Source organism: Trachypithecus francoisi, unplaced genomic scaffold (genome assembly GCF_009764315.1).
Source record: "Trachypithecus francoisi isolate TF-2019V2 unplaced genomic scaffold, Tfra_2.0 Lachesis_group12, whole genome shotgun sequence".
NCBI classification, from domain to species: domain Eukaryota; kingdom Metazoa; phylum Chordata; class Mammalia; order Primates; family Cercopithecidae; genus Trachypithecus; species Trachypithecus francoisi.
This window is the reverse complement of record NW_022681457.1, coordinates 77,132,474-77,152,709: the sequence shown is the minus strand read 5'-3', so window position 1 is coordinate 77,152,709 and position 20,236 is coordinate 77,132,474. Positions and strand designations below refer to the sequence as shown.

The window sequence follows — 20,236 nt, the reverse complement described above, 5'->3', positions numbered from 1 at the left end:
ATAGTAAGTACTCAATACTGAGTGAATATAAATTTCTACATATTCTGTCTAGATATCAACTCAGATGGCTTGAGCCCAGGAGTTTCAGACCAGCCTGGGCAACATGGCGAAAGTCTGCCTCTACAAAGTATACAAAACTTAGCCAGGCGTGGTAGCTGGTGCCTGTGGTCCTAGCTATTCAGAAGGCTGAGGTAGGAGGATCACCTGAACCCCAGAGATTGAGGCTGCAGTGAGTCATGATTGTGCCACTGCACTCCAGCCTGTGTGACAAAGTGAGACCCTGTCTCAAAACGTGTGTGTGTGTGTATATATATACACACACACGGGTCTATATATATATACACACACACATATATATAAATTAAACACATAAATATCATTAAGTACTAAAGAGAAGACCGTTAACACTAAAGGGGTTTCTGCAAGATTCCCTGACAGTAGTTTTTAAATGGTATTATTATGAGCCGTGAGTTCTTTAGGGTGACTTAAGGATGAGTGGTAGTGAGAGAATATTGAAGAAATAGGGCTCTAAGGCTTCACCTTCAACTAGGAGAATTCAACTTTTATTTTTTATATTTTTTGAGATGCAGTTTCACTCTTGTTGCCCAAGCTGGAGTGCAATGGCGCAATCTCAGCTCACTGCAATCTCCACCTCCCGGGTTCAAGTGATTCTCCTGCCTCAGCCTCCCGAGTAGCTGGGATTACAGGCACACACCACCATGCCCGGCTAATTTTTTGTATTTTTAGTAGAAACGGGGTTTCACCATGTTATCCAGGCTGGCCTTGAACTCCTGACCTCAGGTGATCTGCCCACCTTGGCCTCCAAAAGTGCTGGGATTATAGGCGTGAGCTACTGTGCCCAGCCATAGAATTAAACTTTTATCTGTTTTATATATTAGAGTTCCTCCTAGGATTGGGCAAAATCTGGCCAAGCACGATGGTTCACGCCTGTAATCCAAGCACTTTGGGAGGCTGAGGCGGGTAAATCACTTGAGGCCAGGGGTTCGAGACCAGCCTGGCCAACATGGTAAAACCCCGTCTCTACTAAAAAAACAAAAATTAGCCAGGCACGGTGATGCATGCCTGTAATCCCAGCTACTTGGGAGGGTGAGGCATGAGAATCACTTGAACCTGGGGGATGGAGACTGCAGTGTGCCAAGATCTCTCCGCTGCACTCCAGTCTGGGCACACAGTGAGACTCCATCTCAAAAAAAAAAAGATTGGGCAAAATCTTATTTTAGCTGATTCTACTAGTAAAATAAGAAAACCTGACAACCACTTATCTTTGTGGCTTTATAAAATGATCTAAATAGTTACAGTACAACTGAGTCACATGCTTATCATATACATTTGAACATTTGGCTGATAAGGTTTTCATAAATAATGTAATACTTACATTCCCACTAATGGTAGAGAATAAACCTTGGGATCAGATTCCAACAAAAGTAACAATTTGCGTGTTTCATCCATGGTAAGATATCTAAACAGAAGACATTCATGTGAAAATAACTGAAATTAGGTACTTTTTACCTAAAAGACATAATCTAGATGCTGAAGCATACTTTAGAAAGCAGAGATAATTCAAATGAACACTGTCTTGCACACACAAAAGAAACACAACAGAAACTTTGTACTGACTCAGTAAAAAGACTCTGATAAGAGGAAGAGATTAAAGAGATTTAATACCTTAAAACTTCCATCTATCAATTAAAAGACATTGAAGATTATACAACTTTTTAAAAAAGTTTTGCTCTATAACTTTACTTACAATTTACTTTAATCAAGAGTGTTAACATTAAGGCAGACAATTTCAGAACCAAATAGGTTTCCTTGGAAGAACTGAATTCCCTATTACTGGAAAATGTTCATGCATCCAAGTGATTTGACAAGACTGCAACACATGTGACTTCTAAGTGAAGGAGGCTGAATTAGGAGAGGTATAATCAACCTTCCATGTGCCACATTCCTCCAATCACTGTCAAAGGACTTTGGAACCATCATGATAAAACCCAAAAGCTCACTCTTCCCTAAAAGGACATTATACTATATTTATATTTTATTTATTATTGACAGTAAGTTATAAGAATACAAAAAAACCAAAGTAGAATTGTTTATTTTATTGTTATATCTTTCTTTGCAAACAATGCCATTAGTGGGCCAGACGTGGTGGCTCATGCCTGTAATCCCAGCACTTTGGGAGGCCGAGGCGGGCAGATCACTTGAGGTCAGGAGTTCGAGACCAGCATGGCCAACATGGCAAAACCCCCATCTCTACTGAAAATACAAAAAAAAATTAGCTGGTCATTGTGGCACACGCCTGTAATCCCAGCTACTTGGGGAGGCTGAGGCAGGAGAATGAATCACTGGAACCCAGGAGTGGAGGTTGCAGTGAGCCGAGATCGCACCACTGCATTTCAGCCTGGGCAACACAGTGAGACTCTATCTCAAAAACAGAAAACAAAAACAATGCCATTAGTGACATAAAGCCTTGGTATTACCACTGATGATATATTTTATTGCTCTAATAACACTAACACACAAAGACAATACATTTGTCAGGTCTTGTGACAAGAATATTAAGCCTGAGTTGGCCTAAGATTTACATATCAACAATGACACAGCTGCTTTGAAAGTTCTCCCTCTTGTCTTGCTCATCTGATAAATTTCTACTCCGTAAAAGAATTAGTTCAGGCTGGCTGGGCACGGTGGCTCACACCTGTAATCCCAGCACTTTGGAAGGCTGAGGCGGGTGGATCACGAGGTCAGGAGTTCAAGACAAGTCTGGCCAAGGTGGTGAAACCCCATCTCTACTAAAAATACAAAAATTAGTTGGGTGTGGTGGCAGGCGCCTGTAATCCCAGCTACTTGGGAGGCTGAGGCAAGAGAATCGCTTGAACCCGGGAGGCGGAGGTTGCAGTGAGCCGAGATCACGCCACTGCACTCCAGTCTGGCGACAGAGCAAGACTCCGTCTCCAAAAAAAAAAAAAAAAAAAAAAAATTAGTTCAGGTTTTCTATGATTTCCCCAGGAAATATGGACATCCCTCCCCCTACTTTCCCAGCACTGTATATAAACCTCCATTATAGCACATCATGTTTAGATGTCAACATATTCAATGGATAGTAAGTATAGTTTTTAATCTATTTATTTCCAATGTCTAACATAATACCTATTCCATAATGGGCCCCAGTAAATATTAGAATATATAAAGGGCAAATGTCAATTTTTTTTTTTTTTTTAAATGATGAGGTCTCACTATATTGTCCTAGCTGGACAGCAGTGGCTATTCACAGGCACTATTGTAGCTTACTGCAGCCTTGAAACCCTAAGCTCAAGCCATCCTCCTGCTTCAGTCTCCCAAGCAGCTGGGATTACAGGTGTGTGCCAATGCACCTGGCATGGCAAATGTCACCATAGATTAATCTAGATAGGAAGGGGCAAGAGGAATAGGTGATTGACAGAATACTGAACATCCTGGTTACTACCAGCATGCCCAGGAGTCACAGATGGATAATTCCAAGAAAGGTAAATTCATGCTATTCAAGTAAATGGGCATGGGTACTAAGGAAAACAAATTAATTTTTTTGTTAATTTAAATAAAAAAATCCCATGCTCCACTTGAGAAGTACTTTATTAATTCAAGTGAATTAAATGTTTCATTTAATTCAAACAAGCTTTGCTCACTTTTGACCACTCCACGATTTTGGAATATACCAACAATTTTTCCTTTAGGCCACCAGAAAGCACAGCTCTGGTTAGAATCTGGTTCTGAAGAGGTATTTTTAGAGAATAAGACTTGGAATTGAGTGTACTTTGGCAAACATTTTTAGATTGAAAGGCCTAACAGGAACTAGGGTGGAGTCACTGGGAAAGGAAGCCAGAAGTGTAATATTTGGAGCAGTCTCTGGTCAAACTTTAAAGTAGAGAGTGCTTATATTGTCTAACCTAGTTTTGTAGATAATAGATAAATAGATGAAGATTCAAGGAAGTAGCCCCGCTGAGGATTAGAAAGCATGCATTTTGGCTTATATTTCCTAAGAAATTAAGAGTGGAGATAGGAAGCTGGAGAGGATTCTACTCCAGCTCTGTAAGGAAACTCCACCCTCAAGTAGTTGGCAATTTGGTAAGCAAGAGTACTGTAACTTTTTATTTAATTATCTCCTTTCTCTATCTGCAATGCTCATTATTCACAGTTAAAACTGCATACTATAAATAAATTATCTAGCCTCCCTTGGGTTCATAATTAGTCAGGTTATAGTTAAGAAAAAAAATGGCCTAAAACCTAAATAAAATACGAACAATAATACAGAATATATAATATAGAACATAATTTCTCCTTACATTTTCAAATAATAAATTATCAACCAATTTTTTGTTTGTTCGTTCTTTTTTGTTTGAAATGGAGTCTCACTCTGCTGCCCACACTGGAATGCAATGGTGTGATCTCAGCTCACAGCAACCTCCGCCTTCCCGGTTCAAGCGATTCTCCTGTCTCAGTCTCCTGAGTAGCTGGGATTACACAGGCATGCACCACCACACCCAGCTAATTTTTTTTTTTTTTTTTTTTTTTGGTATTTTTAGTAGAGATGGAGTTTCACCATGTTGGTCAGGCTAGTCTCGAACTCCTGACCTCGTGATCTGCCCACCTTGGCCTCCAATTTTAATATATTTAACACTACCTTTTTTTTTTTTTTTTTAGAACTGAGGTCTCTGGGACTGGGCATGGTAGCTCACCCCTGTAATCTCAGCACTTTGGGAGGCTGAGGCAGGAGGATTACCTGAGGTCTGGAGTTCAAGTCCAGCCTGGCCAACATGGTGAAACCTTATTTCTACTAAAAATACAAAATTTAGCCGGTTTAGTGGCATGCACCTGTAATCACAGCTACTCGGGAGGCTGGAGGTGGAATTGAGCCAAGATCCCACCACTGCACGCCAGTCTGGGTGACAGAACAAGACACCATCTCAAAAAAAGAACTGAGTTGTCCAGACATTATACTTTATGGCCACTCGGTTTTGTCTTTTTTTTTTTTTTTTGAAATGGAGTCTCTGCTGCCCAGGCTGGAGTGCAGTGGTGCGATCTCAGCTCACTGCAACCTCCACCTCCCAGGTTCAAATGATCCTCCCTCCTCAACCTCCCGAGTAGCTGGGACTACAGGCATGTACCACCACGCTCAGTTAATTTTTATATTTTTAGTACAGACAGGGTTCCACCATGTTGGCCAGACTGATCTTGAACTCCTGACCTCAGGTGATCCCCCCACCTGGGCCTCCCCAAGTACAGGTGTGAGCTACCGCGCCGGGCCCTATCACCAATTTTTTGTAGGTGGTGGCAAAACTTAAAAGAAAACTTTATATTCAACAAAAATAAAGCACTTCGTTTTTTACTTTCCCTTGTCATTAACCAAGCCACCATATCTCTGGCATGTAAACTGACTGCACAATTCTTTCATATTACATGGACATTCTGAAAATATACTAATGCAACTAATGTTTAGATTAATGTATCTTTTACTTACCCATATTTATAAGTCCCTTGAACTTGAGAAATATTCAGATTACTGCTCAAGTTTCTTGCCAGAGCTGTTGGAATAATGGGGATGGGCTTCACAGGTGTGCATTTAAAGTTATTTGCTAGAGTTACTGCTGCCCAATGCAAGTCAAATTCCACACTGTCCAAAGTCTCCCTGGAAGTGATATGAGCTCTTAGGGAAAGCAGCTTACCACAGTCCAAGGAATCTTTGCTACATATATGGCACTGTAGAGCCTGAGAAATCAATATTAAATAATTATTTTACAACTTCGAAACGTGCAAAGTTTATTTTATACTGATACATATACATATATAATATCTTGCACTAATAAAATTAAATGAGTTCTGACTTACATTTCAGTTCTCATTTCTTCCATGTGACCAAAAGATTATGTGAATAATTATATCAAAGCAAGTAAGATTCACTGTCCCAAGCTCCACTACACATTTCCAATGCAAATATCCTAGCAGCACTTCAGTCATATTGGGAAGTCACCCCCAATAAATACTTACTACATGGAAAAAAATGGACATAAAATAAGTCTTTTTTTTTTTTTTGAAAAGGAGTCTCGGTTTTTTGCCCAGGCTGGAGTGCAGTGGTGCAATCTCAGCTCACCACAAACTCCACCTCCCAGTTCAAGCGATTCTCCTGCCTCAGCCTCCCAAGTAGCTGGGATTACAGGTATGTGCCACCACACCCAGCTAATTTTTTGTATTTTTAGTAGAGACAGGGTTTTACCATGTTGGCCAGGTTGGTCTTGAACTCCTCTTGATCAGCCCGCCTCAGCCTCCCAAAGTGCTGGGATTACAGGCGTGAGTCACCATGCCTGGCCTCATAAAATAATTCTGATTGAGTCTCAGAGAATCTAAAGTCCATTCCTCTTTGATTCCTTTCTTGCTACCACAAACTGTCAAGTTAGTTCTCCCTCTGTATTTGCCCATGCCCACTGTGTCCTTCCTAGTTTCACTGCTATCATTGTACTATAGGTTAATACATCCCTCTGTAATACACACCAGCCCAACTACTACAATGGCTACTCTCTATAACTTCAGTCAGCCTATCAGATTAACTTATTTCTGATTTGACAGTGTTTCCTTTTCACAAGAACCTTCAATTACTACATGGCCCATATGACAAAGTTCAAATTCCTAAGGCTGGCAGACAAGGCTCTTTTTTCTTGAGAAAGGATCTTGCTCCCACCAAGGCTGGAGTGCCAGGCTCAAGCAATCCACCTGCCTCCCCAAAGTGTTGGGATTACAGACACAAGCCACTATGCCCAGGCAAGCCTCTCTATAATCTGACCAAATTAATACTCCAGTCTGACTGCCCACAAATTCAGCAAAAATGTATACCCTGAACACTACCCTAAGTACATCTTGAACTTTCTTATCTTGGTTACACTGCTTCTTCTGAAAGGCTTACCTAGAATTTTTGCCCTCAGAAACACATTTAGTTGGATTTTAGGTTCACAATAATTCAGTCAAATTATTGTGAATAATTCTCAAATATGGTTTTACTAAAATACAGCATACTAAACATAGTTTGATTCTTGTGTTGAATTAACTATCAAGTTGTCAATGAATCGCACCTTTAAAGCTGAACTGAAGTCATCTACACCGTGAACTATCATTTCTCTTGAACAAAGTTCTTGAACATGAACTTTGCATGGAATCAAAAAGTCCCCAGGAAGAGAAGCAGTAGGGGTTATTTCTAGACATTCAGGTACTTCTCGACCAGGATCAAAGCGATCTACTGTCAATGTCACACCTTCTTCATCTGTAGAACAAAAATAACAGCTATTATATAGCATACTGATTAAAAACATAAAATCAACCCATCAAGACTACATTATAGCAAAGCACTTTGTTCATACCAATAGTACACTAAACTCTTAAATACTAAACTAAAATCTTATAGTAAACTAAACTCTTACAAGAGTATACTAAACTCTTACTTGCTTATATATATTCATCCATCTGACCAGATAGTGAAGTCTGTAATTGATGGTTTTACTCATCTTCATATCCTTGGTACACAGCAAAGAAAATTAGCACAAAGCAAATACAATAGTTGACCGAATCAATAAATTCTATTGCAGTCATACAAGCAATTTTTAAAAAGGTTTTCTTGTACTGATGGGGTCTCACTATGTTATGCAAGCTGGTCTTAAACTCCCAGGTTTAAGCAATCCTCCCACTCCAGCCTCCCAACGTGTGGGGATTACAGACATGAGCACTGGTCAATTTTTAAAAGTGTATTACCTTCATCTACTGTCAGAGAACCAAGTAAAAAGCATGATGAATTTTCTTTATTCTGCTTAGCATGACGATAAGCAAGTCGGATGGTCTTTTTAGTTACTACAAGCTTTGGATTTCTGAAAAACAACAAGTCTTTTATGAATATGGTAGACCTCATATCTTAAAAAAACCTCCTGCCACAAAATGCTGTCTAAATTATAACACACATCTTAAAAAATGTACAGAAAGATCATTGTCAGGAAATCCCAGGGTCAAAGGCAGGGGATAGGGAGGGTCACCAGGAAACTAGAATGGCAATAAACAGACACTGAAACTACAGTTGTTCTCCAGGCATTTTGTTAACTTGATGAACCTCAGCAGGTAGGTCTCCTGTTTTTGTAAGTTGAAACAATCACATCTATTTCTTTACATACTGTGTATGGGCTTCAGATATAATTAGCATTACAGTGGTGCCCCCTTATCTCTGGGAGACATGTTCCAGACCCCCAGTGGATGTCTGAAACCGCAGATAGTAACAAATCCTATACATACTATGTTTTTTCCTATACATACATATCTATGATAAAGTTTAAATTATAAATTAGGCACAGTAAGTGATTAACAATAATAATACAATAGAATAATTTTAACAGTATACTGTAATAAAAGTTGTGTGAATACAGTCTGTCTCTCAAAATACCTTATTGTACTATACTGTGGGTAACTGAAACCACGGAAAGTGAAACCATGTATAAAGGGGGGGAAACTACTGTATTGAATACAAAATATAGTATGATTTAAATGTTTTAAAAAATGTAAAAGGAAAACCAAAATATGAGCCAGGAATAAGATACTATGAAAACAGACCAGGCAAATTTGAGTAAAAAAGCCATATGGAACTTAAAGAAATAAAAAATATAATTTGCAAAAATTCAATGAGTTATATAATTAACTGGGGATAGGTACACAAATGTGTATTTTTATTCTATTAACTATGCATATATACTATAAGTATCCTTTCATATATATAGTACACTGCCACATTTAAAAAACCTAAATGAGGGCCAGGCACGGTGGCACACACCTGTAACCCCAGCACTTTGGGAGGCCGAGGCAGGTATCACCTGAGGTCAGGAGGTCGTGACCAGCCTGATTAACATGGTGAAATCCCATCTCTACTAAATACAAAAAAATTAGCCAGGCATGGTGGCACATGCCTGTAATTCAAGCTACTTGGGAGGCTGAGACAGGAGAATTGCTTGTACCTGGGAGGCGGAGGTTGCAGTGAGCCGACATCATGCCATTGCACTCCAGCCTGGACAACAAGAGCAAAACTCCATCTCAAAAACAAAAACAAACAAAAAAAAACAACCAAACCTAAATGAACAGGTTAGATGGCAGCTAAGCACAGCTAAAGAGAAAATAAGTAGACTTGAAAAACAAAGGAAACTACTCAAAATGTACAGAACGATAACAATAAAAAAATAAAAACAGGACTAACCATTATTTAGTTGAACTTCCATAAGACTCTCCCTATTTTTGTCAATGGTACCACCCTTCTCTGCCAACTAGTGTTGAACCTGAATACTTTCTGACTTGTATCTTTCCTTCGTTCCTCTCGTCAATCAATCATCAAATACTACAAACTATTTCTTCAAAACACCTTGTTTCATTCTTTTCTCTTGATCTGAATACTGCTACATTGCTCTAAGTCCTTATAATATATAATAGATGCCATTTATGAAATACTTTCTATTCCAGGCACTGTGACAATTGCTTTACAGAGTCTTATTTAACCCCTAGAAGAGAACTGTGAAACTGGTATTATTATAGTCATTTTATAAAAAAGGAACCTGATCCTTGGCTACTTTACTGAGGTCACATAAATAAGCAGTAGAATCAGGATTTGATTCCCTAGGCAGTCTTCCTCCAGTTATTGCACTTTTTTTTTCCTTATTTTTTTTTTTTTACTTTTTATTTTAATTTTTTATTGAGACAAAGTCTCACTTTGTTGCCCAGGCTGGTTTCAAACTCCTGACTTCAAGCAATCCTCCTGCCTCAACCTCCCAAAGTGCTGAGGTTACAGGTGTGAGCCACCACGCCCAGCCCAGTTACAGAACCTTAAACCATGACAGCATACACCTGTGTGATTACAGAAACGCATCTTGAAGCTAGGCTGACTCAAGGCTCTCCCCACCACAATCTATCTTTCTTAGAATACTACTTTTAACAAGTAACTCTTAGGTACAAAACCTCAATAGATCTATTTTCTATTACTTTACACCTAAACTTCTTTCTTGTCTTTCTGTCAAGGTCCCGGAGGTAACCACAAGATTTTATACTCCTTCTAATCTGATCCACTCAAAAATCAGTTCAAGCTTCTCAATGTTCTACAAGGACACCATGCTGATATGATAAAAGACACTTTCAATTTTTATTATATTTCACCTCTTTTGAATTCCTACAATATGCAGAATTTGCAGAAAACTGGGAAATTAAGATTATCTCTCAAGAGTACAAAGAACAGATGTTAAGAAGCAGCAGAAGGAAGATTTTGCCTGAAGGGAGCTTCTAAAAGAAAAGTAAAGAAAAATTAATAATTAGTCATAGTATCAACTTTGCCTTACACATCTTTGTATTACTCTTGTTTATATTGGTTTGATTTGAAAAAAAGAAACATGTTATACCTGTAGTAACTGAGATGTAAGTAGATGAAATCTCCAGTTGGTGTTGGGTTCCAAAGTGCACATTTTGATGGAGGAAAGTGGAAAGGTACCATCCTGCTTGAAGGAAACCTTTCAAAAAAACAATTTAAAATTAAAGCACAAGGAATAGCAAACTTGGTAGACATTTGATAGGAAACATTAACTATCTTTAAGGTGATGGTATTTTCAGATTACTTTTGTAATCTGCAAAGAGTTTATATATAAAAATATATATATAACATATATATCATATATATATTATATATATTTATAATATATATAATATATATGTTATATATATTATATATTATATATATTATATATATAATATATATATATATATTTTGAGATGCAGTCTCACTCCATCACCCAGGCTGGAGTACAGTGGCATGATCTCAGCTCACTGCAACCTCTGCCTCCCGGGTTCAAGCAATTCCCCTGCCTTAGCTTCCTGATTACCCGGGATTACAGGTATGTGCCACCACACCCAGCTAATTTTTGTATTTTTAGTAGAGACGGGGTTTCGCCATGTGGACCAAGCTGGTCTCGAACTCCTGACCTCAAGTCATCCACCTGCCTCGGCCTCCCAAAGTGCTAGGATTATAGGCATTAGCCACTGTGCCCGGCCAAAAAATACTCTTTTTTTTTTTTGAAACAGATTCTCGCTCTGTCACCCAGGCTGGAGTGTTGTGGCGCAATCTCGGCTTACTGCAACCTCCACCTCCAAGGTTGAAGCGATTCTCTAGCCTCAGCCTCCCAAGTAGCTGGGACTACAAGCGCATATCATCATACCTGGCTAATTTTTTGTATTTTTAGTAGAGACAGGGTTTCACCGTGTCAGTCAGGATGGTCTCGATCTCCTGACCTCGTGATCTGCCCACTTCACCCTCCCAAAGCACTGGGATTATAGGCGTGAGCCACCACGCCCAGCCTTTTTTTTTTTTCAGACAGAATCTCACCCTGTTGCCCAGGCTGGAGTGCAATGGCGTGATCTCAGCTTACTGCAACCTCCGCCTCTGGGTTCAAGTGATCCTCCCACCTCAGCTTCCCGAGTAACTAGGATTACAGGGGTGCGCTACCACATGCAGGTAATTTTTTGTATCTTTAGTAGAGATGGGGTTTCACCATGTTGGCCAAGCTGGTCTCAAACTCCTGACCTCATGATCCACCGCTTCAGCCTCCCAAAGTGCTGGGATTACAGGCGTGAGCCACCGCGCCCAGCCCAAAATATATTTTTTAAAAAAGAAAACTCACTTGTAACTCTACTACCAGGAGAATAGACACTCAAAATTTGGCTTATTTGACCTTTTTATCTATGCATATGTAAATTTATATATACACAAGCTTTTAAAAAAGAACAAGACAATCCTATAAAGTCCCTTTTAAGTAACAGAAAAATGAGTATAAATCATAAATTTACATTTAAATTTAAACTAAAATCTTCTCTTTTCTTTTTTTTTTTTTTTTAAAGAGCAGGGCCTTGCTCTGCTGCCCAAGCTGGAGTGCAGGGGCACAATCATAGCTCACTGCAGTCTTAAACTCCTGGGCTCAAGGGAGCCTTTCAAGCAGCTAGGACCACAAATGTGCACCACCACGTGAGGTTTACTTTTGTATTTTTTGTAGACACAGGGTCCCACTATGTTCCCCAGACTGGTCTTGAACTCATGGTTTCAAGCAATCTTCCCACCTTGGCCTCCCAAAACACTGGGATTATAGGCATGAGCCATGGCTCTTGGACTAAAATCTGTCTTTCTGAACTAATTTCAGATAATTGCTAGACAATACCCAATAGTTATGAAAAGCAAAAAACCTTAATAGATTCTTAATTATTTTCCAGTGTTTCCAAATTTGGTATTTTGGAATAACAAAATACTGCACAAGTTTAATTGTTGAAGCAACAAAAGGACGTAATTATAAATAATTCCTCAACAAAGATGTCAGGGGCAGTGTAAAGCAAGGTTTCAATATTAAATCATATAGGGTACCATAAAAAACTTTTCATTTTACATGAGTGAATGATACACGAAAACCACAATAAGAAAAAGACCACTAATGGGGCCGGGCCCGGTTGCTCACACCTATAATGCACTTTGGGAGGCCAAGGCGGGTGGATCACTTGAGGCCAGGAGTTCGAGACCAGCCTGGCCAACAGGGCGAAACCAGTATGGGAGACAAAGTGAGACTCTGTCTCTAAAAAATAAAAAATAAAAAAAATAAAAATAACTAAGTGTACAGTTGGACTGTGTGTAACACAAAAGATAAATGCTTAAGGGGATGGATACCCTATTTCCCATATGTGATTGTTACACACTGCATGCCTTATAAAAATATGTCATATACCCCATAAATATATATACCACGTACCCACAGAAATTTAAATTTTTAAAATTAGAAACAAAATATACTGAACTTGTTACATAACTGTACCCTTCTAAGAATAGAATTTGAGAAAATTTTTCTGTCTACACGGGGTTTCCCATGTTGCCCAGGCTGATTTTGAACTCCTGACCTCAAGCGATCTGCCCACCTCAGCCTCCCAAAGTGCTGGGATTACAGGCATGAACCACCTGGCCCACTGACACATTTCTTTTTTTTTTTTTCTTTTTTTTTTGAGACAGAGTCTCGCTCTGTCGCCCAGGCTGGAGTGCAGTGGCGCCATCTCGGCTCACTGCAAGCTCCGCCTCCCGGGTTCACATCATTCTCCTGCCTCAGCCTCCCGAGTAGCTGGGAGTACAGGTGCCCGCCACCATGCCCAGCTAATTTTTTGTATTTTTTTTAGTAGAGACGGAGTTTCACCGTGTTAGCTAGGATGGTCCCGATCTCCTGACCTCGTGATCCGCCCATCTCGGCCTCCCAAAGTGTTGGGATTACAGACTTGAGCCACTGCGCCGACCAATTTTCAAATAAGAGATGGCAGGGGGGTAGAACACAAGGGCCAAAATTAAAGCAAAAGGAATATGATAGCCTCCCTGGGTCATGTTTCCCATTATGTTCATCAAGAACATCTGGCACAAAGAAAGACATTACAGAGAAGAAAGGGGACCCATGAATGTAATTCTAGTTTGGAAGAAAAAAAAAAATGCACATGTCAGCATTAATTGTTGTTCCCCAGGGGAAAAAAGAGCAATAAATGATCCAAAGGGCCAAACAATACAAGCTGATTTGCCCAGTCCCCATAGTAACTAGGGACAGAGAAAATTGGGAGACAGGTGGCATGCTCCTACTTCACATGACAAAGGCTTAGGAACATCTGAGGAAACTTGGTATATCTAATGTGAAATTATTCCCAACAAGGAATTAGTATTTTTAAGAGGGAAAGAACCCAACCCCTTTCCCAGTTGTCTAGAAAGTAAACAAACACCGAGGTAATTTTTAGCCTCTTAAGTTCAGGTACTATTTCCTGTCAATAAAGATCTGTGTTATGAAAATAACTGAAGGAGGGGATGGAACTAGTATTTACTGAGTGCCTATTACGTACTAGACCCTTTAGTTTAGTAATCTTATATAACTCTTCACAATAATCTTCTGTGAGACAGAGATTACCATCCTCATTTTACAGATGACGAACTGAGACAAAGTGAGACTCTGTCTCCAAAAAATAAAAAATAAAAAATAAAAAGATAATAATTAAGTGTACAGTTGGATTGTGTGTAACACAAAAGATAAATGCTTAAGGGGATGGATACCCTATTTCCCATATATGATTATTACACATTGCATGCCTTATAAAAATATGTCATATATCCCAATATACTCGTTAATTAACTTGATCAAGGTAACCCACCTAACAAGTGGTAGAGCTGGGATATCAACCCAGAATTTCCTGATTCTAAAGATTATGTTATTTTTTCTCTTCCAACCTACCTTCCCAAGTTATGTGAACAGCTGTAAGACAAATATTTGTAAAAATACTTCTATACCTGGTATTCATCTGGGGCCATGCAAGAGGATATATAGGCTCCATGACGTCTGGTGAATGATTTCTTTAATTTCAAATCCTCAGTATCCTAAAGAATTAAAGAGAATATTACTAATGAATGATAAAAACAAAGAAGAAAAATATGATTTAACCACATATTAAAATTACAGGCAAAATTAGATTACTTCTTATATGAAGTGTGACTATAGATTAATAAGATTAAATGCTTGTAGATTCTGCCAATCATTTTCATATGTTACAGTCATCCTGCCAATAAATTACTGTTAATATTTATTCTAGGCAGCAAAATCTACCAATATATCTATCCCTTAAGGAAAGCGTAGATTCTGCCCCAAAACCTTGGTATCAACTCAGTGAGCTTGGTAGGGCAGGTAGTATTAAATGTATGAGATTTTGATCAAAAGCCTTACAATCCTCATAAAACCATGAAGCAGCAGAAAAGAATGATTTGGGTTAGATATTTATTGGGCCTACAATGAAGTCATTAAAGAATCTTCAGTGGAAAAAAAAAGTACTGCATTCCCACAAACTGACTTGTGTCACTAAAAAATCAGTGTACTTTTTTCTTTTTTTTTGAGACGCAGTCTCGTTCTGTCATTAGGCTGGAATGCAGCAGCGCAATCTCAGCTCACTGCAACCTCCGCCTCCTGAGTTCAAGTGATTCTCCTGCCTCAGCCTTCTGAGTAGCTGGGACTACAGGTGCGCGCCACCACGCCCAGCTAATTTTTTATTTTTAGTAGAGATGGGGTTTCACCATGTTGGCCGGGATGGTCCTGATTTCTTGACCTCATGATCTGCCCACCTCGGCCTCCCAAAGTGCTGGGATTATACGCGTGAACCACTGCACCCAGCCCAGTATTCTTGTTTTTTAACTCCAGATGCTCTCTCTGGGTACTCTCCTCCACTCCTATTGCTTCTATACTCACCTATCTATAGCAAACCTTTAGCTCCACCTCTCTTCTGAGTTTCAAATCCATTTTCTTTTTTTCTTTTTTCTTTTGAGACAGGGTCTCACTCTGTAGCCCAGGCTGAAGTAGTACAGTGGTGCAATCTCAGCTTACTGCAACCTCCACCACCTGAGCTCAAGTGATCCTCCCACCTCAGCCCCACGAATAGCTGGGACCACAGGCATTCACCACCGCACCTGGCTAATTTTTTTGTATTTTTTGTAGAGACAGGGTTTTGTCACGTTGCCCAGGCTGGTCTTGAACTCTTGGACTAAAGCAATCCATCTGCCTTAGCCTCGAAAAGTGCTGGGATTATAGGCATGAGCCGCCATGACTGGATGTTTCAAATCCGTATTTCTAACTGCCCACTGGATAGTTCCATCTAAGTATTATTGAAGCAAAATACAGACCTCATAGTCCTTTCTTTAGAGTTTAGTATGTCCTATATTCTTTCAAATCTTAAGAGTTCTTTAGGTCCTGCACATTCTGTATTAATTCTAGGAAAAAGAAACTGTCTAAGGCCAGGTGTGGTGGCTCATTCCTGTAATCCCAGCACTCTGGGAGGCCGAGGCAGGTGAATCACCTGAGGTCAGGAGTTCGAGACTAGCCTAGCCAACATGGTGAAAACCCTTCTCTACTAAAAACACAAAAATTAGCCAGGCATGGTAATGCACACCTGTAATCCCAGCTAGCCAGGAGGCTGGGGCAGGAGAATCGTCTGAACCTGGGAGGCAGAGGTTGCAGTGAGCCGAGATTGTCCCACTGCACTCCATCCTCGGCAAGAGAGTGAGCCTCTGTCTCACTCTGTGTGAAGCAAGATAAAGGAGAAAAGGATAATTAATCCAGGTGCAGAGATTATTTAGAAGATACTTTTTAGATAAAGTCAGAGGCTGAAAATCCTATTGAAAGTGATCTTATACCTTGTTCAAGGCAGAGAAAAATGTGTTCTTAATAAAGTTGACTAGGCCGGGCATGGTGGCTCATGCCTGTAATCCCAACACTTTGGGAGGCCGAAGCAGGCGGATCACGAGGTCAAGAGATTGATACCAACCTGGCTAACATGGTGAAACCCCGTCTCTACTAAAAATACAAAAAATTAGCGAGGCATGGTGGCGGGCACCTGTAGTCCCAGCTACTCGGGAGGCTGAGGCAAGAGAATGGCGTGAACCCAGGAGGCGGAGCTTGCAGTGAGTGGAGATTGCACCACTGCACTCCAGCCTGGGCGACAGAGTGAGACTCCATCTCAAAAAAAAAAAGTTGACTAAAAAGTCCTTCTTAGAAATATCTGGACTTAAAAGGTTTAATGTAGCTTCCATGGAATGCAGGCTTTAAATCCTAAAACCCTTCCTTAGTACTTGGTTGTCATGGATAACAGTATTCACGTGGGTAACTGTAACTATGAAGTATAAAAAGTGCCAATTTTTTCTTCATTAAACAGAAGTATCTTAAAATGTGCTATTTGTGTCTTCTTCCTTTATTCATTGGGGTGAAAAGATGGATGTTGATTTCTCATTTTAAAACAATATACATAAGGTAGTTTCATTGTCAGTGTTGTACAAGCAATTAAAGCTAATGAAACTAAAACCACACAACATCTATACGTAGCAAAACATATTCTCAGGTAAAGGCATCATCGTATACAATAGAAACCTTCAAATCATCCTCACCCCTTCTTCCATACAAATAATCTTTCCATACCCACCAACTCAGTCGCTACCTTCACCAACTCTCATGGTACTTACGGAAAAGTCCCCACAGTGCTGCTAGAAGGGTGTTTCCATATAAATCTGATCAAATTATTCTCCTGCTTTAAAAGTCAATGGCTCATGTCAGGCGCGGTGGTGCACGCCTGTAATCTCAACATTTTGGGAGGCCGAGGTGGGTGGATCACCTGAAGTCAGGAGTTCGAGACCAGCCTGGCCAATATGGTGAAACTCCATCTCTAGTAAAAATACAAAAAACTGCTGAGCGTGGTGGCGTGTGCCCGTAATCCCAGCTACTAGGGAGGCTGAGGCAGGAGAATCGCTTGAACCCGGGGGATGGAGGTTACTGTGAGCCAAGATCACGCCACTTCACTCCAGCCTGGGCCAAAGAATGAAACTGCGTCTCAAAAATAAAAATAAAAATTAATGTTTTTAAAAAGCTGTTGGTTCTTCTTTATACACAGAATAAAGGATCTTCACAATCCAGCCCCACTCTATTATTCCAACCTTAACCCCCATCCACTCATCCTACATTCCAGTCAAACTGAACTACTTGCAGTGCCCCGGTTTCAGTATCTGCACAGGCTGCCCCCCTTAACTTGGAATGCCCTGGTAAACTCCCGCCATCCCTCACAATCCAACTCGAATGTCACTTCCTCTGTGAAACCTTCTCCCAGACACCCTGGTGATGGTACTATACTGTCTCTGTACTCACACGCATAGCATTCTCGCACTTTGCGGCTTACACTTGACTTTCAGTAGTCCACGAACTTCAAACATTAACTGATCCCTTTACTACGTAGCAGAGTGTAAGCCAGAAACTGTGAGGAATGCAAGAGGGAGCATTCAAGGTTTCAGGCCTCAAGAAATTTCCACCGTAAAAACAACTTTAAATGGCACGTTATCGACTTTCACATATCTTAGCTCAGATGATACCCAAGGATTTCATGGAATGCTTAATTTCTCCCACTAGCTCCCCTTCTCGTCATCGGCTCCAGGCTCCTGGAGGGCGGAACCCACTACAGGGCTTTGAATGTTCCCACCAACCTTCCCCGGGCCCCGCTGCCGCCCCTCAAGGGGGAACCAGGAGCACAAAGCTCCACTTACCGCAGCTTCCGCGGAGCTGAGGTCTGTTTGCAGGGTAGAAGCAGGGGCCTGCTCCAGGGAGCGCCACCGCCTCACCACCACCAACTCCGGCCCCGCCTCTGGGACGTTGGGGTCGCGGGAACCGAGGCGGCAAACACAGGCTCGCGAAACCGAAGGCCGCGCCACGCCTGCTGACTGGTCAGAAACCCCGCCAGTCAGGGAGCGGGGGGTGGTGCTAGAGCGCCGCGCACGGTCGCTGTTACGTACTGGCGTACCAAGCAATCAGCGCCCCGCGCTGGTTCTGCGCTCGACCAATCCCAAGTCTTCTTGGAGAACTGCGGGCGCCACCGGCGCTCCGGGATCAAGGTTCGGAGGATTTAAACCTTTCATTTCGTCAACGGTTAAGTTCCGGGGCGGGGTAGGCTTTCCGCTAGCGCAATGGAAAGCCCAGGTAGGTAAACGGAGGAGCGAGTGGCAGATGAAGCCGGAAGTGCTCTATAAGACGGTCATCGGTCGGCTACTGGAAGCGGACACCTGAAGAACAGTTTCCAAACTATTTACCCGAAAGCACAAAAGACAAATTTAGAGTTCTTCCAGTTTCTTACTTTTTAATTTTTATTCTAAAATTTACATTTTAATTTTTCCTTTTTCTGATCACTTATCCTCAAGTTCTAGATTTCTTCCAGTTCATTTCCTAGGAAGCCGTCTGTGTTAGTGACAGTATTTATTTATTTATTTGTTTGTTTATTGAGGTGGAATCTCACTCTGTCGCCCAGGCTGGAGTGCGATGGCGCGATCTCGGCTCACCGCAACCTCCCCTTCCCGACTTCAAGCCATTCTCCTGTCTTAGGCTTCCAAGCAGCTGAGATTACAGGCGTCTACCACCCACCACCACGCCCGGCTAATTTTTGTATTTTTTAGTAGAGACGGGGTTTCACCACGTTGGCTAGGCTGGTCTTGAACTCTTGACCTCAGGTGATCCACCCACCTTGGCCTCCCAAAGTGCTGGGATTACAGGTGTGAGCCACCAAGCTGGGCCCAAATTTTTATTTATTAATTTATTGATTGATTGAGACGGAGTCTTGCTCTGTCGCCCAGGCTGGAGTGCAGTGGCACTATCTTGGCTCACTGCAACTCACTGCACACTGCCTTCTAGCTTGGCTCACTGCAACTCACTGCACACTGCCTTCTAGCTTGGCTCACTGCAACTCACTGCACACTGCCTTCTAGCTTGGCTCACTGCAACTCACTGCACACTGCCTTCCAGGTTCAAGCAATTCTCCTGCCTCAGCCTCCTGAGTAGCTGGGGTTACAGGCAAGCACTACCACGGCCGGCTAGTTTTTGTATTTTTAGTAGAGACCAGGTTTCACCATGTTGGCCACCAGGCTGATCTGGAACTCCTGACCTTAAGTGATCTGCCCACCTCGGCCTCTGAAACTGCTGAGATTACAGGAGTGAGCCACCGCCCCCAGCAAAGTAACATAAAAATTTTAAATTCCCATTGAATAGAAGAAAAGAATGTGACTTAAATTTATAAACCATATATGCCTATCTCTACAACTATTGATATTATATATAGTATTGATATTTTATGTATTTATATACAGTCAGCCCTCTATCAGTGGGTTCCATATCCACAGATTCAGCCAGCCACAAATGGAAATATTCAGAGGGGAAAAAAACAAAATAACAACAATAAAAATAATACAAATCCAGTCTGGGCAACATGGCAAAACCCCATCTCTACAAAAAATACAAAAAATTCACCAGGCATGGGAGGCTGAGGTGGGAGGATGGCTTGAACTGGGGAGGCAGAGGTTGCAGTGAACTGAGATTGTACCACTGCACTCCAGCCTGGGTGAGATCAAGACCCTGCCTCAAAAATAATAATACAAATAAGACACACATGTTGGGTACCGTAGCTCCTGCCTGTAATCCCAACACTTTGCAAGGCCGAGATGGGAGGATCGCTTGAGACCAAGACTTCAAGACCAGCCTGGGCAATATAGCAGCATCCTGTTTCTACAGAAAATTTTTTTTTTTTTTTTTTCTTTTTGAGACGGAGTCTCGCTCTGTCACCCAAGCTG

The 20,236-nt window shown here is 41.1% G+C and overlaps 1 protein-coding gene across 1 annotated transcript in view; it reads right to left on the bottom strand.

Moving 5' to 3' along the window:
- Positions 1-18,343, bottom strand: part of STIL (STIL centriolar assembly protein) — a 62,010-nt gene extending 43,667 nt beyond the window's left edge. The window contains exons 1-7 of the mRNA XM_033226477.1: positions 18,170-18,343; positions 14,393-14,479; positions 10,455-10,562; positions 7,792-7,904; positions 7,119-7,306; positions 5,516-5,763; positions 1,397-1,480 (exon numbers count right to left, since the gene is read on the bottom strand). Coding sequence (XP_033082368.1) covers positions 1,397-1,480; positions 5,516-5,763; positions 7,119-7,306; positions 7,792-7,904; positions 10,455-10,562; positions 14,393-14,436 — 785 coding nt within the window. The 5' untranslated portion in view covers positions 14,437-14,479; positions 18,170-18,343. The remainder of the gene's footprint in view (positions 1-1,396; positions 1,481-5,515; positions 5,764-7,118; positions 7,307-7,791; positions 7,905-10,454; positions 10,563-14,392; positions 14,480-18,169) is intronic.
- Positions 18,344-20,236: the final 1,893 nt, after the last annotated feature.